At 34.5% G+C, this 23,025-nt stretch overlaps 1 protein-coding gene across 4 annotated transcripts in view; it reads right to left on the bottom strand.

Moving 5' to 3' along the window:
* Positions 1–17,216, bottom strand: part of LOC115218630 (activating transcription factor 7-interacting protein 1) — a 110,157-nt gene extending 92,941 nt beyond the window's left edge. The window contains exon 1 of one of the 4 annotated variants that reach the window (XM_036507493.1): positions 17,147–17,216. Coding sequence is in view for 1 of the 4 variants with exons in the window: in XM_036507467.1 (XP_036363360.1) it covers positions 12,665–12,712 (48 nt within the window). In the remaining 3 variants the exon portion in view is untranslated. Of the gene's footprint in view, positions 1–10,757; positions 10,930–12,664; positions 13,068–17,146 lie in introns of those variants that run through there. The other 3 variants (XM_036507467.1, XM_036507457.1, XM_036507473.1) reach the window with 3 other exon arrangements.
* Positions 17,217–23,025: the final 5,809 nt, after the last annotated feature.

Genomic DNA, 23,025 nt, shown 5'->3' with positions numbered 1-23,025 from the left:
CATGAAGTCTCTTACAGCTGTTTCTAAAACAACTGTGCATATCTCATTGAGCAAATATTTCATTAAAAAGCCAACTATTCCATCTTCAGAGAGGAAGAATTAAGGAATATCCTTCATAAAGGATATCTGTAGTTACCTTTTCCATCATTGAAGAATTAAGGATTATCTTTAATAAAGGATATTATCATGACAAAGAGAGTGAAGTAGACTACAAGTGGAAGGCCTATGAGGAATACAGGACAGTATAAAAGATAGCCATGAATGCATGAGAGTAGATTGAGACTAATTGGTATAGTGAAGCCATATTTAACTTAAGAGTTAGAGGGATTGTGTGGTAAGTAGCTTGCTTATGAACCACATGGTTCTGGGTTCAGTCCCACTGCGTGGCACCTTGGGCAAGTGTCTTCTACTATAGCCTCGGGCCAACCAAAAACTTGTGAGTGCATTTGGGAGACAGAAACTGAAAGAAGCCCATCGTAGATATGTACATATATATGTATATGTGTATATATGCTTGTGTGTCTGTGTTTGTCCCCTCAACATCACTTGACAACCGATGCTGGTGCTTACTCCCCGTAACTTAGCAGTTTGGCAAAAGAGACCAATAAAGTACTAGACTTACAAAGAATAAGTCCTGGGGTCGATTTGCTCGACTAAAGGTGGTGCTCCAGCATGGCCGCAGTCAAATGACTAAAACAAGTAAAAGAGGGAGTAAAAGAGTATACACACACACACACACACACACACATATGAGGGAATGGAGGATAGTGAGATAAATAGGATAGTAGATGTTCATTAGTATGGCATGAAAAAGAGCATATGTAAATGGCAAGAACCTAACTGTAGTAGCAATGTCCAGTGAAGGTTAGAATTATCAGATAGCCAAAGGGGTGAGGAAGCATTTGAGGGTTACAAGCAAGATAAAGTATTCAGACAATAGCAGTGTCACACAGTAATTCCAGCTTGGTGTGTAGTGAAGGAATTATACTAAGTATTAGGAGGGAGACTAATACTAAGTATTCGAAGAGTTAAAGGAGTAAAGAGATCAGAAGTTAACTTTAGAGGGTTATAATAGTGTCACCTATAAAAATAGTATAGTGACTGTAAGTTCATCTGTAGTGAATAAAATATTAAGTTATCACTAGATTCAAATAAAGTAAAGTATAACAGATTTAAAGAAAATAAAGTGAAATAAAACAGAATAAAGTAAATAAATAGGTTAACCCTTTAGTGTTCAGATTATTCTGTTAAATGTAATACTTTTTCATTCAAATTGTTTTGAATTAATCCTGGATTATCTTATAGCTTTGAGGTTTCAATGATGTGATTGTTTATTTTTAGAATGGCATTGTAGGTTAGGTGTGAGAGGCTAGATATCACCAGGCTGAATATAAAACATCTAGAATATATTGGGCCGGATTTGGCCAGTTTAAACACTAAAGGGTTAAAGTAAATATATTAATTTGAGAATGGACTGAGATGTTTAGCAATATCAGGTTCATGAGAGAACCTGTCCATTTCAGTGAAACCAAGTTCTGGAAGGGCGGAGTGTTCCACCCCCATTTAACATTAAATTTTTTATTAACCCTACCCCAATAAACAGAACATCTCTTCTTCATGCATTATGCCTATCCCTCCCTTCCCACTCTGTCATTCCTCCACTATATACCCAGCTTCACTAGTCATTGCATCCCCTCTCCCACCTTCTTCGGCATTCATGTAAACTCCCTTCTCACACAGCCTGGGTAGTCCTTTCCAGTGCCATTTATATTCACATCCCTGTACTTTGAGAGTATGCCCAGGCATATTGCCATCACATTCCTTGCTCTCTTATTCACCCACTCACTCACTCTCTCTCCGACTAGTAAAACTATGTATCTCCTCTACAGTAAGACACCAGTTTCTGTCTCTGTCATACTCTAACATCTCATCACATGGCACAAAGCCACCTCCTCTCAAAAGATCTTTGTCTTGCAAGTTACTTAGTTACCTTGCCACTGCAGATGCCACATAAAAAGCATCCAGGCCACTCTGGAGAGTGGTTGGTATTTGGAAGGGCAAACTACCCAATCCTCTCTGTAAAGTGGTCGGCATTAAGAAGGACATCCAGCCATAAAAACTATGACAAAACAGACCTCGCCCATGCCACGTAAAAGCACTCAGTTCACTCTGTAAAGTGGTTGGCATTAGGAAGTGCATCCAGCCATAAAAAAACATACCAAAAGAGAGAGGAGGTTTGACAGGAGCTAGCAAGGAAGCTCCTATCAAACCATCCAACAGGTGGAAGATGATGATGAAGGAGCTAGGTGAAGAGTGAAAATATAAGCGGGCGCGGTAGGAATACAGTGTTGCACGACAGGTTAGACAGAAGAGTAAAATAAGGTAAATAAATTAATTTAATTAAATAAGCTTATACCATATCTCAACTATGTTTAAGTGAAATTAATGTTTAAGGGATTATAGGACTCGGCTTACTGCATTTAGATGTGGTGAAATCAAAAGAACTTAATTTATAAACACAAGCGAAGAATGCTTCATGTTTGTTTGTTTAACCCTTTAATATTCAAACTGGCCAAAATATTCTATCTGTTTTATGTTCAAACCAGCCAGATCTGGTTTCTCACACATACTCCATAATGTCATTCTAAAAATAAATAATCACAACATGAAAATCTCAAAGCTATGAGATTATGCAGATTAAATCAATACAATGTGAATAAATAAGCATTATATTTGACAGAATAATCTGAATATTAAAGAGTTAATAATTGTGTAGGGTTACGTGATAATATTTGCATTGTTTCTTTCAAACATAACCAACAGAGCATTTTGGCCCTGGTATGGAGGACCTGAGTCAATCATGGACCAAGTTATATTGTATGGTATATTTGTTTTCCTAAGGTAGTGCATGTGGTCATCAACGTCGTCATCATTTCACATCCATTTTCCACACTGGGGTTCAGTCCCACTGTGCCACACAGTATCTTTCACTATAGCTTCAGGCCAACAAACCATTGAGTGGATTTGGTAGACACAAAATGAAAAGAACCTATTATATTATGTACGTGTGTGTGTGCATCTGTTTGTGTCTCCTTGTCTTGACCATCATGTGATAGTAAGTGAGCATCAGAAGTGGTGCCCTTCATTTCCAATCTTCCATTAAGCATGGGAAAATATGGGGGAAATGGTGGTTGAAACAGTTGTCATGCTTCAAACAGCTTACAAGGACACTGCCATGAGCAAAACAGGGTTATGAGTGGTTTTCACACTTTAGGAACAGTCACTTGAGGACAAACCCTGTTCAGGGTGACTGTCAACCTCCTGAACGGAGACATCATAAAAATTCATGAACTGATCTTGGAAGACCGTCACTAAACAATTGATGAAATTGTTGATATGACTGGTGTGTCCTGGAGCTCCTGCAACAAATTTTGAGCAAGGAATTGTGAATGAAAAGGGTTGCAAAATTTGTGCCTCGGTTGCTCACGGAAGATCAAAAGCAGTCACGACTGAAAGAAGAGTTGGAAGTTGATCTGGACCTTTTTCTCGAAAGTCATCACTGGTGATGAAAACTGGTGCTACGGAATTTGTAGATATGGAAGAGGTGAAGAAAAACAATGAGAGGGGTGTTAAATGGCATCACTTTGCAAGAGTACCAGCACTGCTTCCAACAGTAGAAAACACGTCTGGATCAATGCATTGCTTCAAATGAAAAATACTTTGAAGGTGATTAAAGTGTAAACATGTACAACTAACTGAAAATAAAATAAAATTGCAAAATTCTGGTTTCTTTTGGGTACCCCCTTGTACTGTTCCATTAACCCTTTCAAGGTAAGATCAACCAAAAAAGAACTCCACCAAGTGAGATAAATATCATTTAATGTACACAGTATAAAAACCTGCACTACTAATAGCTTCTTACATTGAAGACACAGGTCTAGGCAGGTTTTTATGACACACCTTGGGTCTTAAAAGCAATCTGAGCACATGGTCTATTCAATTTACAAAACAGAGTTCAGATACAAGAGAAATCACAAGAAAATACAAAGGCAAAAAGCTAGTTGTTATTTCAGACTCAGTAGTATAATGGAATTCTTAAATCTGAAAAAAGTATGCAATCTTTCAGCTATGCAAAATCTGCATTTCTTAGATCTATTAACATATGGTATGGATTTCCCTATGATTTTCCACTTGATTGTATGTGCGGTTCACCTTCAAACCCCATATACGACTAGCCAACTTAATGGCTTTACTTTTGTCGATATACCAAGAGCCCATTCCCAATTATAACAGTCGAAGACCTGAAGCTAACCCACTTAACCAATCATGTATGATTAATTCTGTTGTATGAGGGAGAAGTCATAACACTTCAGGATAACCTAACCAAAAAAGAAAAATTACATTGGATTAGGTGAAGCTGATTTCAAAAGACATTATGCAAATGCAAGCATATGGACAAATTTCTTTTGGTGAACTGTAGAACACCACCCTCTCCATTGAATTATTCCATGTGCTCAGAGTATGAGGATTACTTGGAGACACAAAGCATGTTATAAAAACCTGCCTGGACCCACATTTCAAATGTAAGACACTATCAATAGCTCATATCTTTCTACTGTGTACATTAAATTCATCATCATTGATTAAATGTGCATGTGTATGTGTTTGACTGTCCATTTAACCTATCTGCTTATCTATCAGTTTACTTACATATCCATTTACCTATATATATATATATTATATATATATATATATATATATATAAGCTCGCAAGAAATGAAGCCAGTATGCTCCGATGGATGTGTAATGTCAGTACTCATACTCGGCAGAGTGTAAGTACCTTGAGAGAAAAGCTGGACCTAAGAAGCATCAGTTGTGGTGTGCAAGAGAGACGTTTGCACTGGTATGGTCATGTGGCGAGAATGGATGAAGATAGTTGTGTGAAAAAGTGCCACACCCTAGCGATTGAGGGAACCTGCGGAAGAGGCAGACCCAGGAAAACCTGGGACGAGGTGGTGAAGCACGACCTTTGAACTTTAGGTCTCACTGAGGAAATGACTAGAGACCGAGACCTCTGGAAGTGTGCTGTGCGCGAGAAGACCCGGCAGGACAAGTGAGTCCATAACCCATGGCCTTCTACATGGGATGGAGCCAGCCTACGTATGCATACCTTCTTGGGACACAAAACTCTACTTGTGAAGACTTGTTGAGGCAAGTGAGGATCAGAATTGAAATCGATCAATGGAAATTGCAGATGTGTTACCAGTGCCGGTGGCATGTAAGAGAACCTTCCGTTTCGCGACCGTTGCCAGCGCCTCCCCGACTGGCCTCATGCCGGTGGCACGTAAAAAGCACCATCCGTTCAAGTCCGTTGCCAGCCTCGCCTGGCCCCCATGCCGGTGGCACATAAAAAGCACCATCCGTTCGTGGCCGTTTGCCAGCTCTGTCTGGCACCTGTGCGGGTGGCACGTAAAAAGCACCCACTACACTCACGGAGTGGTTGGCGTTAGGAAGGGCATCCAGCCGTAGAAACACTGCCAGATTTGACTGGGCCTGATGAAGCCTTCTGGCTTCACAGACCCCAGTAGAACCATCCAACCCATGCTAGCATGGAAAACGGACGCTAAACGATGATGATGATGATGATATATATATAAAGTTAATCCAAACAAGAAAGCACAAAAAAACACAACAATGCGAGGACGTGGAACAAATATAGTATTATTGGACGCTCAGGAAAGAAGGAGGGTTTAACATTTCGAGCGGAGCCCTTTGTCGGAAACATAGGAGAAGGAAAGATCCAGAGCAGGGATGACAGAGGGGAAAAAAAAAAAAAATCGCCAACGGTACACATGAGGTCACATTTTGAAAGACCATATATATATATATACACGTCTACGTAACAGCCTACTAACAACTTTACCTGTGTATATATAAACTATGGGTATTGGGGTATGACTACCTTCTACGTATATTTCCTATTCAGTACTGGGGATGTTTCATTTATAAGGACATGCTCCTGTATTTTTCTGAGTGTTGAGTCTTTCAGGTGCTTGGATAAAATGTGGATGTCAAGTTGACCCAATATGCCTCCATGTTGGTAGAGTATGTTCCAACAGGATACATATCCTAGAAAGTAGGCACTGAACTCAGTCCAAAAAATTATAGAGAGATCTGGGTTGTGGATCATCAGAAATGTAAGTCACTGGACAGTGTTATATTTTCATTATATTTTTCATGAGAATGATGTTTCAGAATAATTAAATGCAGTAATTTATTTTTATATTATGAAAATATAAGTTTTCACATACCTATGACCAATATCTACATTAGTTGTTCTTTCATCCTTATTTCAACAAAATGTGTTGAGATCTATGCTTTGCTGAAGAAGTCTGACAAGACCAAAACATACCTTGAATCATTCATTCTATTTACTGAAATGATTAAAATAATACTAGTTATTGCTAATTTTTTTTTTTTTAGCACTACATATTTGTAATTAGATTCTGGGTTCAGTCCACTGCATGGATCTGGGCTGATCGAAACCTTGTGAGAGAATTTGGGAGGCGAAAACTGAAAGAAGCCAGTCATGTATATGCGTGTATACACACACACACACACATATATAACAAGTCACACAAGCAGTGTCATTCATTTTCAATATTCTACAAGAATGCAGTGCTTGAGGAGACCTATTGAGTCAAGTACACCAACATCAAAATAAAAATCAAATGGAAATTGTAGTTGTGATACCTATGTCAGTGGCACATAAAAAGCACCATCCGAACGTGGCTGATGCCAGCGCCGCCTTCACTGGTTTCTGTGCCGGTGGCACGTAAAAAGCACCAACCGATCATGGCCGCTGCCAGCCTCCCTGGCACCTGTGCTGGTGGCACGTAAAAGGCACCTACTACACTCACGGAGTGGTTGGCGTTAGGAAGGGCATCCAGCTGTAGAAATACTGCCAGATAAGACTGGAGCCTGGTGCAGCCTCCTGGCTTCCCAGACCCTGGTCAAACCATCCAACCCATGCTAGCATGGAAAACGGACGTTAAACGATGATGATGAATATATCTGACCACAGGAAAATATTACTTTGCTTGGAAATAGGTGCATGTTGGTGATGGGAAGGGCAATTCAGCCCATGCAAACATGAAAAAATGGATATTATGCTGATGATTGTTGATGCACATTGCATTAAACATTTCAACACTAACTTCATATAGATGATATCGTTATGTGGATGATATTGTTGAGCAATTATCCCTGATTTTCAATTTAAGTAATCAGTGTCTTATAGTATTTAGTTTTATTCTTGTAAATTCTGAATTGAAACCTTGGGCAAATTTGCCTTTAAATAGATATAAGTTGAGTTCATGTTCTCAGTGTTAATTCAAATGACTATCACATACTCCCTATAAATTTCCATATTCTGAAAATGTAAGAAATCATTATTATGTTAGCCATGGGGAAATACACATATAACAAGGCAATTTTGTCAATTAGCCTTAGAATTGTCCCTTCTTTTTTTTCTTTTGTGGTTTTTTAAAAAAATAAGACAAGGGAGATATGTCTGCTATCCCTAGCAGTTCAAATGACCAGTTAGACATTCACTGGTGATGATATAAGCAACAATTTTGTTAAGATAGAGTCATACATAGCATGGAAGAATAAAAACTAGTAAAAACGCAATAAACAAAATCTATTAACTTTCCCATGCCTGAATAGACCAGACACCTAAACAAACATCTTCCAAGAAATATAAACACACGCTTGCAAGTGCTGCTAGTTTAAAAGCTGCATACCCCCACTCAACCATTTCACTTTCTCTCTCACACACACATGCATATGCAAACCAATACATGATATACAAATATTAACTTCTTGGCAGTTCTTGACTTATTGAAATGTAATATATTAATGCATGTGAAGTCAATATCTAACTATGCTAGAAACAATACACTCTCTATGTAGATATTAAAACAAATCCGTCCCAGACGTTCAGATTTCAAAGTTTCATGTGTTACATACACAATCATCAGTAGAGGGTGAGAGAAATCTTATTATACATATCGAATTTATAGTGATACGTATTTTTCGTAAAACAACAAAACAAGCGGCACTACTACAACAAGTCTAATAAGTAGATACAGATGTAAATGATTTGATATTATAAATTAATAAGTTCTACTTAGACCTATCGAGCAGCACTGCAAACATTAACGTTCATATATTAATAAAGTAGTTTCATTAACAAAGAGAAATGTGTGTGGGTGCATATGTGTATATATATATATATATATATATATATACTCACACACATAAGACATACATATACATGCGCTAGGGCAGAACCTTCAAGCATATAGCTGATATTAGCTATAGTACTTGCTTCTAATTTCATCGACCTCGAAATGATGAAAAACGAAGTCAACGTAGGCGGGATTTGAACTAAGAACGTAAAGAAATGTAATCAAACAACACAAGGCATTTTGTCAGGCACTATATTCTTCCATCCATCGCGCTATGAAAATGGTTACAAAGAAATATGCATATTATTAATTTGTATTGTAATATATAGTGTCGGTACATTTCTGAATGTTTGCGACTGGCTACCTTGAGCTTTCTCGAAATATCGCGGTAAAAAGTTTTCTATCATATAAAATAGAATAGATATATGAGTCATATTGACAATCTGCTTTTATCCGAACAGTTGGCTTTAGGAAGAGCATACTGAAAATACGTGCCCAGTTCGGTGTCTTATCGAGTACAATATAACAACATAATCATTTCTTTTATTTAGACAAAATAACTTTGCTATTAAATTAATATAAGTAAGGCTATTCTAACACATATAAGAAGTATTTGTCTGCAAAGTACTTTGTTTCCAATTTACTGAAACACTTTCTTTTCAATAAAAAACTGAATAATCTATTTACTCATTTTTACATTTTTCTTAATTATGGGTTGGAGGTGTTTCTTTTTTTTACAGCTGATAAACTAGAACGATATTTTGGCTTCTAAACCTCAAATAATTATACTTTTAAATTATTATATTATGATGAGCACGAATACTTTTAATCGTAATTCAATAACGCGGAATCGTTTTGAGATGGAGTAAAAAACAAAGAGAGTACAGTATAACACGCATACTGAAATGCAATAACAACAGATATCAATAAAGAACCTGTTGAACTCTAAGAATTTTTTTTTTTCATTAACTCTTGCTATTTTTAGAAATAGGATTTTATATATTCTTTCAGTGCATTTAGTTGACAAAAGTTAGTTTATAGTTGGTATCACGTTGAGCAGTCAAACCAAAACCGTAGTTTATACTAGTTACTTTTCAAGACAGTGGTAAACCTACTAAATGTTTTTAAAGTACATTTTTTAATCGACGAATTCCTATTAATAGGACAAAGTACTGCAAGCACCATTCTTATAAAAACAAAAAATAAAATTGCTATCAAACAGAAAATTAATGAGTATTATAAGTGTATATATATATATAGTGAATAATGGAGTCGTTTATATGTGCCATACACGAAAATTTAGGCCTCCGAACCACTGACGTAGCTTTACTACTAATGTGTTTGTGTGAACATGAAACATATTCAGCAACAAAGAGAATGTTGATGTGAGTTCCTTACATGATTATTTTAAGTCTGTTAATTTTCGTAAAATCAGTTAAATTAGAAACATTAATTAAAAATTATCTTGACATTTCATACATAAACTTTTACGAGTTCTTTTAAACAAACAAAAAATACACGCTAGATTTTTTTTTATCACAATAACTACGAAATGTATACTAAAAATAATTTTACTAAATTTTTACTCATTTTGCTTCAGATCTAGTAAATTCTAAAAAAAATAAAACATAAAAAAAAATTTAATTAGACAAAACAGGGGCAGGTCCTCCTCTCCATGTTCCTATTTTAATTGTTGGCTCCTCCAACATATCACGTGATCATAATGAACTGGGGACAGTATCAATACAAACATCATATCAACCTCTTATGACTAGTAAACATGGATCGTTTACTTTTAAAATATTAATTTCTTATTCGTTTCAAAAAATACAGGCGATTTTCGCGAACTTGAAGTATGGATAGCGACAAAATGGAATCTAAAATATTTCTACCGTATAAAAAAAAAATATATATATATATATATATATAGGCATTTCATATGTATATAATATTGTACATTATGTTGATTCAGTGAGTACCATACATACTACTTTCACATTGATCTAATTAATGTTATGAAAATGTAACTGGTTGGGTTATTATGTCTTAACTACATCCTGTACATGAATTTACTCAATCCTAGTATTATGACCTATGTATGTTAACTACTATATATATATATATATACATATATATATATATATATATACACACACACACACATACACACAATACTTGCAACAGACATTTACAGACATGCGCGCGCAGGTACAAATCTACTAGGATGTGTAAAAAAAAAAAAGTAATGCACAACTGAGGAGTGATATAATGGATATACTGTAACGATACTGCTGGTTATATGGTGGAGGAGAGGAGAAGGTAGTGAAGATATTGCATGTGGTATATAAGCGTACAGTTGTTATTGTTGCTGTTGCTGCTGCTCCAATAATCGCAGTTTCTGTAGTTAGCTTTTGTTAATTATATCTTCCTCGAAACGACCATGCATATAAGAAAAAAATGTCGATAAGTCCAATAAGTATTCTTTAGATACTTAGAGATACTTACGGTATGAAATCTGGAGAATGATTTGAATGTTTTGTTTTGCTTTTGGTTAAAAAAAAAATATAATTAATTCTCTATCATTTTCGAATGTAGCACTGTTTCCAGCGTTTGTAGCGGTCCCTGATCCTTCCCCCGAGTGTTACGGGACAGGTTTCCACTCGTGCGCATGCCCACAATAGTGATATGCAAATAATATCACCATTTTGACCAATCATAGCAAAATGTAGCTGCCTTTCACGCTTCATTGAATCTTCCCACAATGCACCGAAGCTTTTTAGAACTAGTTATGACGTAGACTCACCCATCTATGTAGACTGACTTTTCGAGCCTTCCACAAGGCATAGATTATATTGAGGCATCATTCTCCTGATACTCATTTTATATGAAACAATATTGGTTTTATATTGTAACTAACATGGGGGGTCCCAAAATTCAGATTTGGGGTATTTCTGACAGCAAATAAGAAATTTTTAGAAATAATAATTTTAATAGATAAAGAAGAGGGTTGTTTTTTTATAATATCATAATGAATAATATAATTTCAGTATTAAATTTTCATATTGTTAATATCTTTTACAGTAAGCATCGCTTGGATGTACGTAATATATATACATAGATACATACATACATACACACACATATATTTCATTATATATTTAAGAAGTTTTTACAAATACAAGTATTTGGTTTGCATAAATATACCTTTTACACACGTGAATTAAAGCTTTAAAATTTTCTTTATTGAGTGAAAATAAGAATCGATAGCTTTATGGAATTTAAGCGCACACACGCACATTTGCATACACATACACACATGCATGTATACATATGTATATGCATATATATACAAATATATAATGCTCGCCCCCTTGATTTTTAACGCAGTCGTAATTTTTTTTTTACATAATGATATTCATGTGTATGTGTATGGGCATGTGTGCACATGTGTACATATACATCATGTGTGGGGAAAGTACGTATATGTAACTATCCAAGTGCATATTCATCTTTGATGACATACAATATATGTATATGTGTGTCTATGTGTATATGCATATATATATACGGCTTTATAAGGACTAGCGATTGTATGTTAACGACAAGCAAAGTGGACAGCCATCTTGTTCATATTCTATTCACTGTAGTTTTTTTTTTTGTTTTAGTGTTTGTTTTTACATGAAAAAAAAACTGTCTTCATAATAAAATTTTGGTAGCAATTTGGTTCTTACTCTTCCTTGATGTGTAAAATATTCTGAGCCTTGTAAAAAAAAATGTTTGTTAAAGCCCTTAAAAGTTATGGAAATTTTACGTCTTATATATAAATCCTAACTTTTTAGGCCCAAATATTAAAAATGTAAGAATTTCAAAATTTCATTTAAAAGTATTAAATCCGTATTACTACTTATTTTTATATATATATTTTTAAAGACTAAAACCTTAATTACTTGAAGATATCGGAAAATTCTTTTTTAAGGATATTATTGATATCACATAGCGTTGGATTGATGCTTTTTTTCTTTGTAGATTTTTCGGTATGTATTTTTTAATAATAATAATGATAATAATAATAACTAAATAATGATAAGTGTTGGTGATAGTGAAAGCGGTATGTATGAGTTTTATTGATAGAAGTATAGTGTTTGCAGAATTTTGTGCTGTTAAGTGCGTTCCTCTCTTTCTCGCCTTCCTCTATCATACACATAAACGCCTGTGTAACCATGAGTGTGTGTTTGCACGCAAGTGGAAGTATGTGTTTGTATACGAAATGTGGATACGACGTGTTAAATATAGATTTCTGCGGGTGTGGAGTGCGACATGTGTATGGCAGTGATGTGGGTGTATGCGCGCGCAGGAAAGTATTTTTTGTAGAGTGACTTCAATATTTTAATAATAAAACTATATTTCCCTACCTCCAGTTGTTTATTCCAGTATTTAATCGTGCGTAGTACATAATGCATAAACTTTCAGCTTTGTGTTTCATTTCATCTGAACAAGCAAATACAATTTATCCGAAACAGCGGAGATATAATTGATATTTGATAAAAATAATTATAAACGCCACTCCAGTTAGTATTGAGTTATACTCAAATGCATTTGTGTGTACGAGTTTATTTTTAAATATACTTAATAGAAATTTCACCAGCTTTTAGAAATATTTTCATGTCCAATAAAACATATATCTTTTTTATCCGAAAAGCAACAAAACTTTGTTTCTTTCGAGAATTTTAACGCGAGCATCCTCACAGAAAGAAAGAAATGTGGCGTACGTGAGCTCCAGACATTTCCTTAATGTCGACGAGAAAACAGATCATTTAGAGCGAAGCCGTTCGGTTAAGTTCTCGCTTTCTATCTTTCTATCTCTCCCTCTTCTCTTCCAGCCTTCCTTTCTCCTTCTCTTTCTCACATCATAAATGAGGAAGACTATATTTCGAGTGAAGTATAGAGGTCGCAGTGCTGAAAAGATACTTGCCTGAGTCAAGGGTATTTGACGTACATACACATACTATATATAAATTACACACACATACAGACACGAATATGTTTACGTGCGTGTGTATGTATATATATATATATATATATATATATATATATATATATATATATATATATATAGTATGTATCTATATATATATATATATATATGTATGTATCTATATTATATATATATATATATATGTACATACATATATATATATATATAGATACATACATATATATATATATATATATATAGATACATACATATATATATATATATATATATTATATATATATATATATATATATATGTATGTATCTATATATATATATGTATGTATATATATATATATATATGTATGTATGTATCTATATATATATATATATATGTATGTATGTATCTATATATATATACACGTATACATATATATCTATGTGCATATATATATATATATATATATATATATATAAAACGTGTATACACACACACACATATATATACACACATACGATAGATGTAATCAAAAGTAAAGAAAGTAAAAGTTGAAAAAAAAATTAAAATAAGAAAAACTTCAAGTAAACGTTTTTCCAGATTTATGAATATAGACAGATATCGTGAAATAAATATGATACAAATTTAATTGATAAAACCCCTTTAATCTTTTTTTTTTTTATTTTAGCAATATTTTATTATTAAAGCTTCGCACTTTTTGTTACTTGGCGGTTTTGTTTAATGATAAAAGATAAAGTTGAGAAAAGAAAAATTCATTCCGCATATATTACTTCTTATACACTCAATATGTTACACTGTGTGTAACACTTAAAACGAATTTAAGGGAGATAATTCTTTTTATTTGTCTTTCTCTCACTTTGTTTCTCTCTCCCTCCCTCTTTCTCTCTCACACTATCTCTAAATATTTTTTTTTTTTATAAACTTCTATTAAGTATTTTTATTCTGAGAAAAAAATGTTAATGACCATTTGAATATAACGTTATCTTTTAGATTACAAATCTAAGGAAAAGTAGAATAAACAATTGAAACCACAAGTAAAAAGAAAAAAAGGGCTTTCTTCTGTCCTAAATACGGTAAAAACTTCTGGGCGAAAGAGTTACCAATAATTCGAACTAATGCACTTACGCTACATTATAAACAATGCAACAAATCAGTAATATGGAAACAACAGCTTGGGTGCATATTCATTCACTTTTAATCTACAAACTTAAAGATCATCGACAAAAAAAAAGTAGCCTCTAAAAGTAGTTCAACATAGCCATTACTTTTCGCGGGCTCGATGTATTCGATGTTTATATATATATATATATCTACTTTGTATAATATATTCCAGATTATTTATATTCCGATTTATTTTATTCACACAAACGTGGTCATAGCTCCAATCAGTTTATTGTATTTTGAATTCTTTCTTTGAGCACTTAACAACGATAAATATTGTGTTTCGGGATGGGATATACTGCGACGCACGTGTGTTTATCTTTCCCTGTCCATCTGTAATCTATATCTGTGTGTGCGTGTGAAGAAGTTGGTCATCGTCAGTTTTCGATGGACAACGAGAAGCAAATAAACACTGAGAACTTATTTTTATGTGTGTGTGTATGTATAATCGACGGAAGCTATAAAGTTACAGTGACTCAAGGGCCAAGAGTTTCGTGTATTGCCACTTAGAAAAACAACGAACGAAACTCTCGGTCCTTGAGTCACTCTGTAGATCTGCTCATTATTAATAATAAAGTATATATACTCGTGTTTTGCCTTCGATGTTCCTGTTTGAATCTCCATACATACATTATATATGTTTGTGTGTAGGTGTATATATATATATACCTACACACATATATATGTGTGTGTGTGTATATATACATATATATATATATATATATATATATATATACACGCATATATATATACACACATGCATATATATATATATATATATATATAATATATATATATATATATATATACACGCATATATATATACACACATGCATATATATATATATATATATATATATATATATATATATATATATATACACGCATATATATATATATATATATATCTGTGGGCGCGGTGGGTAGTATTCTAGGATGACATTTTGTCATGATGGATGAAAAATAAATAACGTGATGTATATAAATATATATGTATATGTTTGTATGTATGTACGACTATATGTATTCATGCATATCAATGCATGTATATAATATATATATGTATTGTGTGTATACATATATTTATGTATACAGAGAGAGATGTAATATATACGTAATACATATATATATATACACACTCATATATATGTAGATGGATGTGGGCGTGAGAAAGAGAGAGTGTGTGTATGTGAGAGAGATAGAGAGGGAATTTCAATTGGTTCTATAATGAGAGATGACCTTAAATATCCTGCCTGCCCATCTTGGAATGAGCGATGGCCATATTGCTTTAAAGTACTGCGAACCGTATTTTAGATATTCAAATGAAAATACAAATAAATTGTGGGAGATGAGTGTGTTTGAGAACGTTTTACTCTTCTTGGCATCGTTTCAAAAAAAGAATTATAGTAAATAATTATTATTTGCTATTTTCCGAATATATAGAAATACTAGTACGTATTGTTTGCAACTTTGTAGGAAAAAAATAATTACTATTTATTAGTTATAACATAAACAAACATTTCTGATAAATCACAAGGAGTCGCTTGCGGCCCGCGAGCAGCATACTGTGCGGATCTATTCTACAATATGAATCAGTAAATAATTATATCGACATGTTAACACTGCATGTCTACAATATAATTTAACACAGTACTGTACGGTGAAAGAGAATCTAAGGTATAATTTTTAGTATAAATTAATGCCTGAATGCGGTACACATGCGTTTTTTTGTCTTTTTTATTTCTCTTCAAAAAAAAAACTAGCATCCTTTATGGATTGTGCTATTTTGTTCCTGTAACTGAGTATTGATTGTATGTATGTCTGTTGTATCTTCATGTTGGCATTCTTGTCTGCGTTCACGTTTATGTCCCGTTAGGTAGCGGTTCGACAAATAGACATCGATAAATTCATTTACTAGATTGGGCTCAATATCATCGTCTAAACCAATGAAGGCCGAGCAACAGCATGGCCGCAGTTCAATAACTGAAGCCAGTAAAGAATGAGAATACATACACACACATAGACACACACATACATGAAATTTACAATAGTATGTCGCTCTCTCCATCTCCCTCTCATACATATACACACGTCTACGCGCTATATACATATAGTCATACTTATATATATATATTTTGTATGTATACATGTGTATGTGTGTATCGAGGGGGCAGCCATAATATATATATATATATATATATATTTATATATTATATACATGTATGTATATACATATATTATTTATACATATGTATATTATATAATGTAGTTTTTATTTATTTTATATACACAACATACACACACTCATACATACACACACACACACACCACACACACACACATACATATATATATATATATATATAAAGACTTGTTTTATTTATATTTCCTGAGCGCCATACTAATACAATTGTTTGTTTGTTTCCCACCTGCCTTCGTCTTTTGTCTATTTTCATAAAGCTTCCCGTTATATATATATATATATATATATATATATATATACATACATACACACTTTACAACTGCTAACTTTCGACTAGGTTATCTGCTCTGGTGCCTCTTTAACAGAAAATGCAATCTTCATCTTATTTTTAATCGATTTTAGTTTTGTTTTGTTATCGTCTAGCTTTATTTTCTTCACCTCATCCCTGCATACAAATAATATTAGTTTTCTTTTGACTAGGCATGCATAAAACCTTTTCTGTTTTTTTTATGTAGTGAAAATATGTGGCGTTCATACCTTTCTTAGTGGAATTAGTGACGTAAGTGAAGTGAAATGCCTGACACTTCAGAATAAGAATCAGCTCGTCGAGAGATTAAATCCTACTGTACTGCGCTCGCCACTATGTCAATATTGATTTCCTGACTAGGCACAACGCTCCAGATTTACGATGGTGCGGACAGGTGTAAGGATATGTGTGATGTATATGCGGGACATGTTTGACGCTAGTACCTTTTTCCTAAGGGCTTTTACAACAAGGGAAAGTGTAAGGGTTTTAACTGGGAAAATATTTTTGTTGCTTATAATTTTATTTATTTTATACTAGGCACGACGGCTTTATATTTTAGGGAAGGGGAAATGTGACTGAGGACTAGGGATAGGTTGTCGAATGAAATAGCAGAAACAATTTAACACCGAACTGAATAAAACCTCGCATTATTAATTTTCGTCCTCTATATTCTGAGTTCAAATCCCACCAGTTTCGACTTCGCTTTTTATTTCTAGAAGTAGGGTGGATAAATTAAGTATCAGTTGTGCTGTGACACAATGCGACCAATAACAGCTCCCCACAAATGTACGGTCTTTTAATTTGCAAGAAATCCATAGTAATATAACAGAATCAGTTTAGAACTGGATAAAATGCTTTAGTTCGAATCCCACCGGGACCAACTTTCCTTTTCATCTAGCTGGGATCAAAACATAAAATAAATACCAAACAAGTATGGATTCAGTCGACTGCATCTCTCGCTCTCAAATTATGGTTTCGTGCTAAAGTAAAAAAGAATAATAATATTAATATGAATTAGATGACAAATGTCTTGCGTAAGAATTTGCCACCTGTTTAAAACAATTTTCTTTAATTTACACTGTAAAAACTCTTGAGAAGGGTGTGAACGTCACAACATCCCATTCCTCTTCGAAATACAGCGAAAACCGTAATTAGGATTCTATAACGGTCACATGAAAATTCTCTCGCACACACAAACACAAATGTTATGAATTTAAGCGAACATGGAGGAACATTTGCATTAAATAGGATTATCACGTGCCATTTATCCGATAAATAGGTTGATAAATCTATTTTTCGTTCTTCCTATAATCTTTTCTTTCCATTTTCTAATCACAAAAACAGCGAAAAGTAACAGTAGGAATTCTTCTATATTTGTACAATTCAAGTAGATGTATTCACAATTTTTTAATAAATTATAATTTATCTTTTAGTTATATATAAAAAGAAATGGGAAGATAATATCCCTCTTTTTCTATCGACGGAGATATAAAACCTGTAACTACTTTGTTTACTTTTCACAGCGAAGCTAAAGTTGAATGCTCATTTTTAAAAAAAATGTATATTATACATCACATTTTCAAAGGTACTACTTAAGTAGAGTGGTCCCGGTACGCGCATCCGCGCTAGCTAGTCGTGACTAGTCGATCCTACAACGACTACCTAGCAAAGTAAATAAAACACAAAATAAATATTTTTTTTATACAAAGTAAATAATTTTTTAAAACAAAATAAATAAAACAAAAACACAAAGTAAATAATTTTTTAAACAAAGTAAATAAAACAAAAACACAAAGTAAGGATCGACTAGTCACGACTAGCTTGCGCGAGTGCGCGCACCGGGACCACTCTTCTTAAGTAGTACCTTTTCAAATTATATATCTATATGACTAATAGGTAGAGGAATGACCGTAGAAAACGTTGTCGATGAAAAATACGTCGTTTTAGTCCCTGACATTCCGCGAAGGTGGACTATGGATTTTGCTTTTTGTCTCTTACAAAATCGGTAAAATGAAAGCATAAGTGTACAGGAGTCAATATAAGTAGCTGGGTAGCGTAGGCGGGCCCCTAGATGCAATTGTTTTTGGCGCACTATTCCTAAAAGCGCAAAATTTCAAAAGAAAAAAATAAAGTGCCATAAAATATATATAGCGCACCCCGACCACTGGCTATGCATGCTAAAATCCCAATAACTTTAAATTAAGTGACGTCCTTTTCTTTTACGTCCCGTTTCACTTTACTTTTCTACAAACCAAGATTAATAACCAATAAACAAATTACTGTGTTTGGTATAATCGACTAAACTCTTGTAGGTGTGCTCCAGCATAGTCATGATTCAAAGACTGTAACTAATAAATAAACATAAAACAATTTTTATATTTGCTTATGTGGTCACTATATGTGATTGTGTGAAAGAGTGCGACGTACGTTTTACAGTTGGGTGACTGCAAACAACAAAATGGGAGTGGCACTTATTTTTTTAAACTTGATAACCTGTGTGAGGTTAGTATTCTCTGTATTCATTCTCCTCACATGCATTAATTCTATATTTTGCTATTAACATAGAAGTAATAAATGAATGAATACAGCAGTCATCTGTAATTGCGGATAAACCGAAAAATGGAAAAGTAAAAAAAAACAAAAATCAGAACAGGCGTCGCTTTGTGGTAAGAAGTTTGCTTCTAAACCACGTGGTTTCGGATTCTATCCCACTGCGTGGCACCTTGGGCAAGTATCTTCTACTATATAGTCTCGAGCTGATCAAAGCCTTGTGAGTGAATTGGTTGATGGAAACTATAAGAAACCCATCATGATATATATATATATAAAGTTAATCCAAACAAGAAAACAAAAACAAAAAAACAACGTAAGGATGTGGAACAAATAAAGTATTATTGGACGCTCAGGAAAGAAGGGAAGAAGGGAAGAAGGAGGGTTTGACGTTTCGAGCGGAGCTCTTCGTCGGAAACATGGGAGAAAGAAAGATCCCGAGAAGGGAAGACGGGAAAAAAATCGCTAGTGATACAGACGAGGTCACATATATATATATATATGTGTGTGTGTGTGTCTTTGTCCCCCACCGCTTAACAACTGGTGCTGGTGTGTTTACGTCCCCATAAATTACCGGTTCTGTAAAAGAGAGAGACCAAAAAAAAAAAAGTACTGGAGTCGATTTTTTCGACTAAAATTCTTCAAGGCGGTACCCCGGAATTGCTGCAGTCTAATAACTGAAACAAGTAAAAGATAAATGATAAGCATTTATCATGCATACGTACAATACATGCACACAAACAGAAGTTCTTTTTCTTAACTGTGGTTATGCCTGTCATCATACAACTTCTATACAGTAGAAAAGTTCCTTCCCGAATCCTGGACTCATAGGACCGGTTTCTGTGACGTATGTATTCCCCACCTGGACGGGTCGCCGGTCCGTCGCACGATTACTTATTTTTGCCAGCTGAGTTGACTGGAGTAACGTGAAATGAAGTGTTTTGTTCAAGAGCACAACGTGTCGCCCGGTTCAGTAATCGAAACCACTATCTTACGATCATGAGTCCAAAACTCTAATTACTAAGCCACGCGCCTCCACTATACAGTTATTAAAGTCACGTGGAGGCGCAGTGGCCCAGTGGTTAGAGCAGCGGACTCGCGGTCATAGGATCGCGGTTTCGATTCCCAGACCGGGCGTTGTGAGTGTTTATTGAACGAAAACACCTAAAAGCTCCACAAGGCTCCGGCAGGGGGTGGTGGTGATCCCTGCTGTACTCTTTCACCACAACTTTCTCTCACTCTTACTTCCTGTTTCTGTTGTACATGTATTTCAAGGGGCCGGCCTTGTCACTCTCTGTGTCACGCTGAATATCCCCGAGAACTACGTTAAGGGTGCACGTGTCTGTGGAGTGCTCAGCCACTTACACGTTAATTTCACGAGCAGGCTGTTCCGTTGATTCGGATCAACCGGAACCCTCATCGTCGTAACCGACGGAGTGCTTCCTCCTTAAAGTCACAGATAATTTTAACTAAACGTTTCCAAGCCCTCCTTTTGCTTAATGTTAGCGGTCGATTATTGTAATCGAAAAGGCTTCGTCTCACAGTGATCACAATAGGCAATTTCCGCTATATATGTGTGCACATTCAAGTGTTAAAGATTGTCAATGGAAGAGGAATGAAGTAAGGAATACATGACGTATTTTATATTTAAACTGAATACTAGGGAGGGCGTCCATTATTTCGAGCTGGTTTTATATATCAGAATGGATTCATTCTTTTGTGAATGATTATTGGTTTTATTAATCCGTTCTAAATGTTGTTTTTATTAAAGCATTGACTGGTTGCAGTTGTTTCATTTGCCAATTCGTTGGTTGTTCTGTTTTCATTAGCCGGCTTTGCTATTTTTATGAGTTGTAATTTGTGTTTAATTCACACATTTTTCATTTTGTGTTATCGTCGTTTATCGGCAAATGCAGTTGTTACCCAGATTCTGTTTGATAATTTTGTATTCATATCCTGGTTTGTTAAGTTGTTTATTTCTTTATTTCTTTCATTGCCCAATTCACTTGTTACCTGCGAACAACATCACCTGTTTCGTTAAAATTGTTATTATGTAACTTCATTGTATGCCAAGTTATATCGTATCTAAGGGCGTGTAAACCGTTTTTATATGCCTATTTTTGAGGTTCGTATCATATATGTGATATCTCTAAATTGCCATTCTTTCCGTTGGTTAATTTATTGGTTATTTTGTATTACTGTTCTGTTGCTGTTGACATTATCATTATAAACTGTGTACAGTTTTTCTTGCTGCTGTTGCAACAGCAGATATTTACTATTTTTGCTTTCCCTAATCTGCTATCTACAACGTTACATCAACTCATTCTTCTGTTGGCAGGTATATTTCTTGCATAACTACGCTGAAATTTTCTAAGGGGTAAAGGGGATTACAAGGAGTATTTCATGAAACTATTTCTATTGAGAGTTATACTGTCTATTACTATCCAGTTAATATTTATATTTACATTAATCTTTCTTATACTCTAAATGTGTATAGTAGAGACGTTGCATCTCTACTATAAAAATTGCTGAAAGAGTGTATGTGTTATGTGTTTCTATCTTTGAATTAGCTGTTTGTTGATCCAATATATATTTCGCTGGTTTGTTATTCTTGCAGAATTGTCGCTTTATATAGATTAGTTATTTCTTTAGGTTAACTTGTTTCTTACATATCCATTGCAGTTTCAGACGGTCTCTGTGGTTTACTAAACTCTCACGTACGCGCGCACGCACACACACATATTGATGGCGTAGTTTTGATAGCTTGTGCAGCTATAGCTACCTCTTCTATGGATTGTTATATGTGTGTGTGTGTGCGTATATTCTAAATGTTCTTTGACCTCGATCACTTTTAGGGTTTCATTGTTGAACAGCTCTTCTTGGTCGAATGGGCTGTAGTGGTTGTGTGAGTTCCGACGTAGTGTATCATCAGCTTCCAACACGCGTGTATGCATGCACGCGCTCATATCATTATCATCAATGAAATTCGCTGAGGTAGGTTTTTCTGCTCTAGAAACTCTTCTTGTCGCTAATCCTCACCTGTTCCTAGGCAAAAGAATATTTCTCTTAGTTCTTTGAATACAAACAGCCGTACATTTATCGCAGATTTCAACCGAACGACACCGTTTTTATGACGGTATCGTTTGTTTACAATTAGCGCACGGTGTCAAAACAAGGCGACACAAAAGCGCACGCATATACATACGCATGTATGTGTGTGTGCAGATATATATATATATATATATATATATATATATATATATATATATATAAGAGAGAGAGAGAGAGAGAGAGAGAGAGAGAGAGAGAGAGAGAGAGAAAGACATATGTATACATATGTCTTTGCATATATATAAATACACACAGGCACGCACACGTTCATTCATATTTCTTGTGTGCGACCAAACTAGGACACTGCCCTCAAAGGTTTAGTCACTCATATCGATCTCGGTACTTATGTCAATCTAACTACTACTTATTTTATCGAACCCTATTATCTATTCGTTAAGTTATGCTCTGAGAAAAAGGGACACAACAACGGCTTAAAAAAGGATCTTGC

The sequence above is a fragment of the Octopus sinensis genome, linkage group LG1 (assembly GCF_006345805.1).
Source record: "Octopus sinensis linkage group LG1, ASM634580v1, whole genome shotgun sequence".
NCBI classification, from domain to species: domain Eukaryota; kingdom Metazoa; phylum Mollusca; class Cephalopoda; order Octopoda; family Octopodidae; genus Octopus; species Octopus sinensis.
The sequence above is the reverse complement of the archived record's forward strand: the minus strand, read 5'-3'. Positions and strand labels throughout refer to the sequence as shown.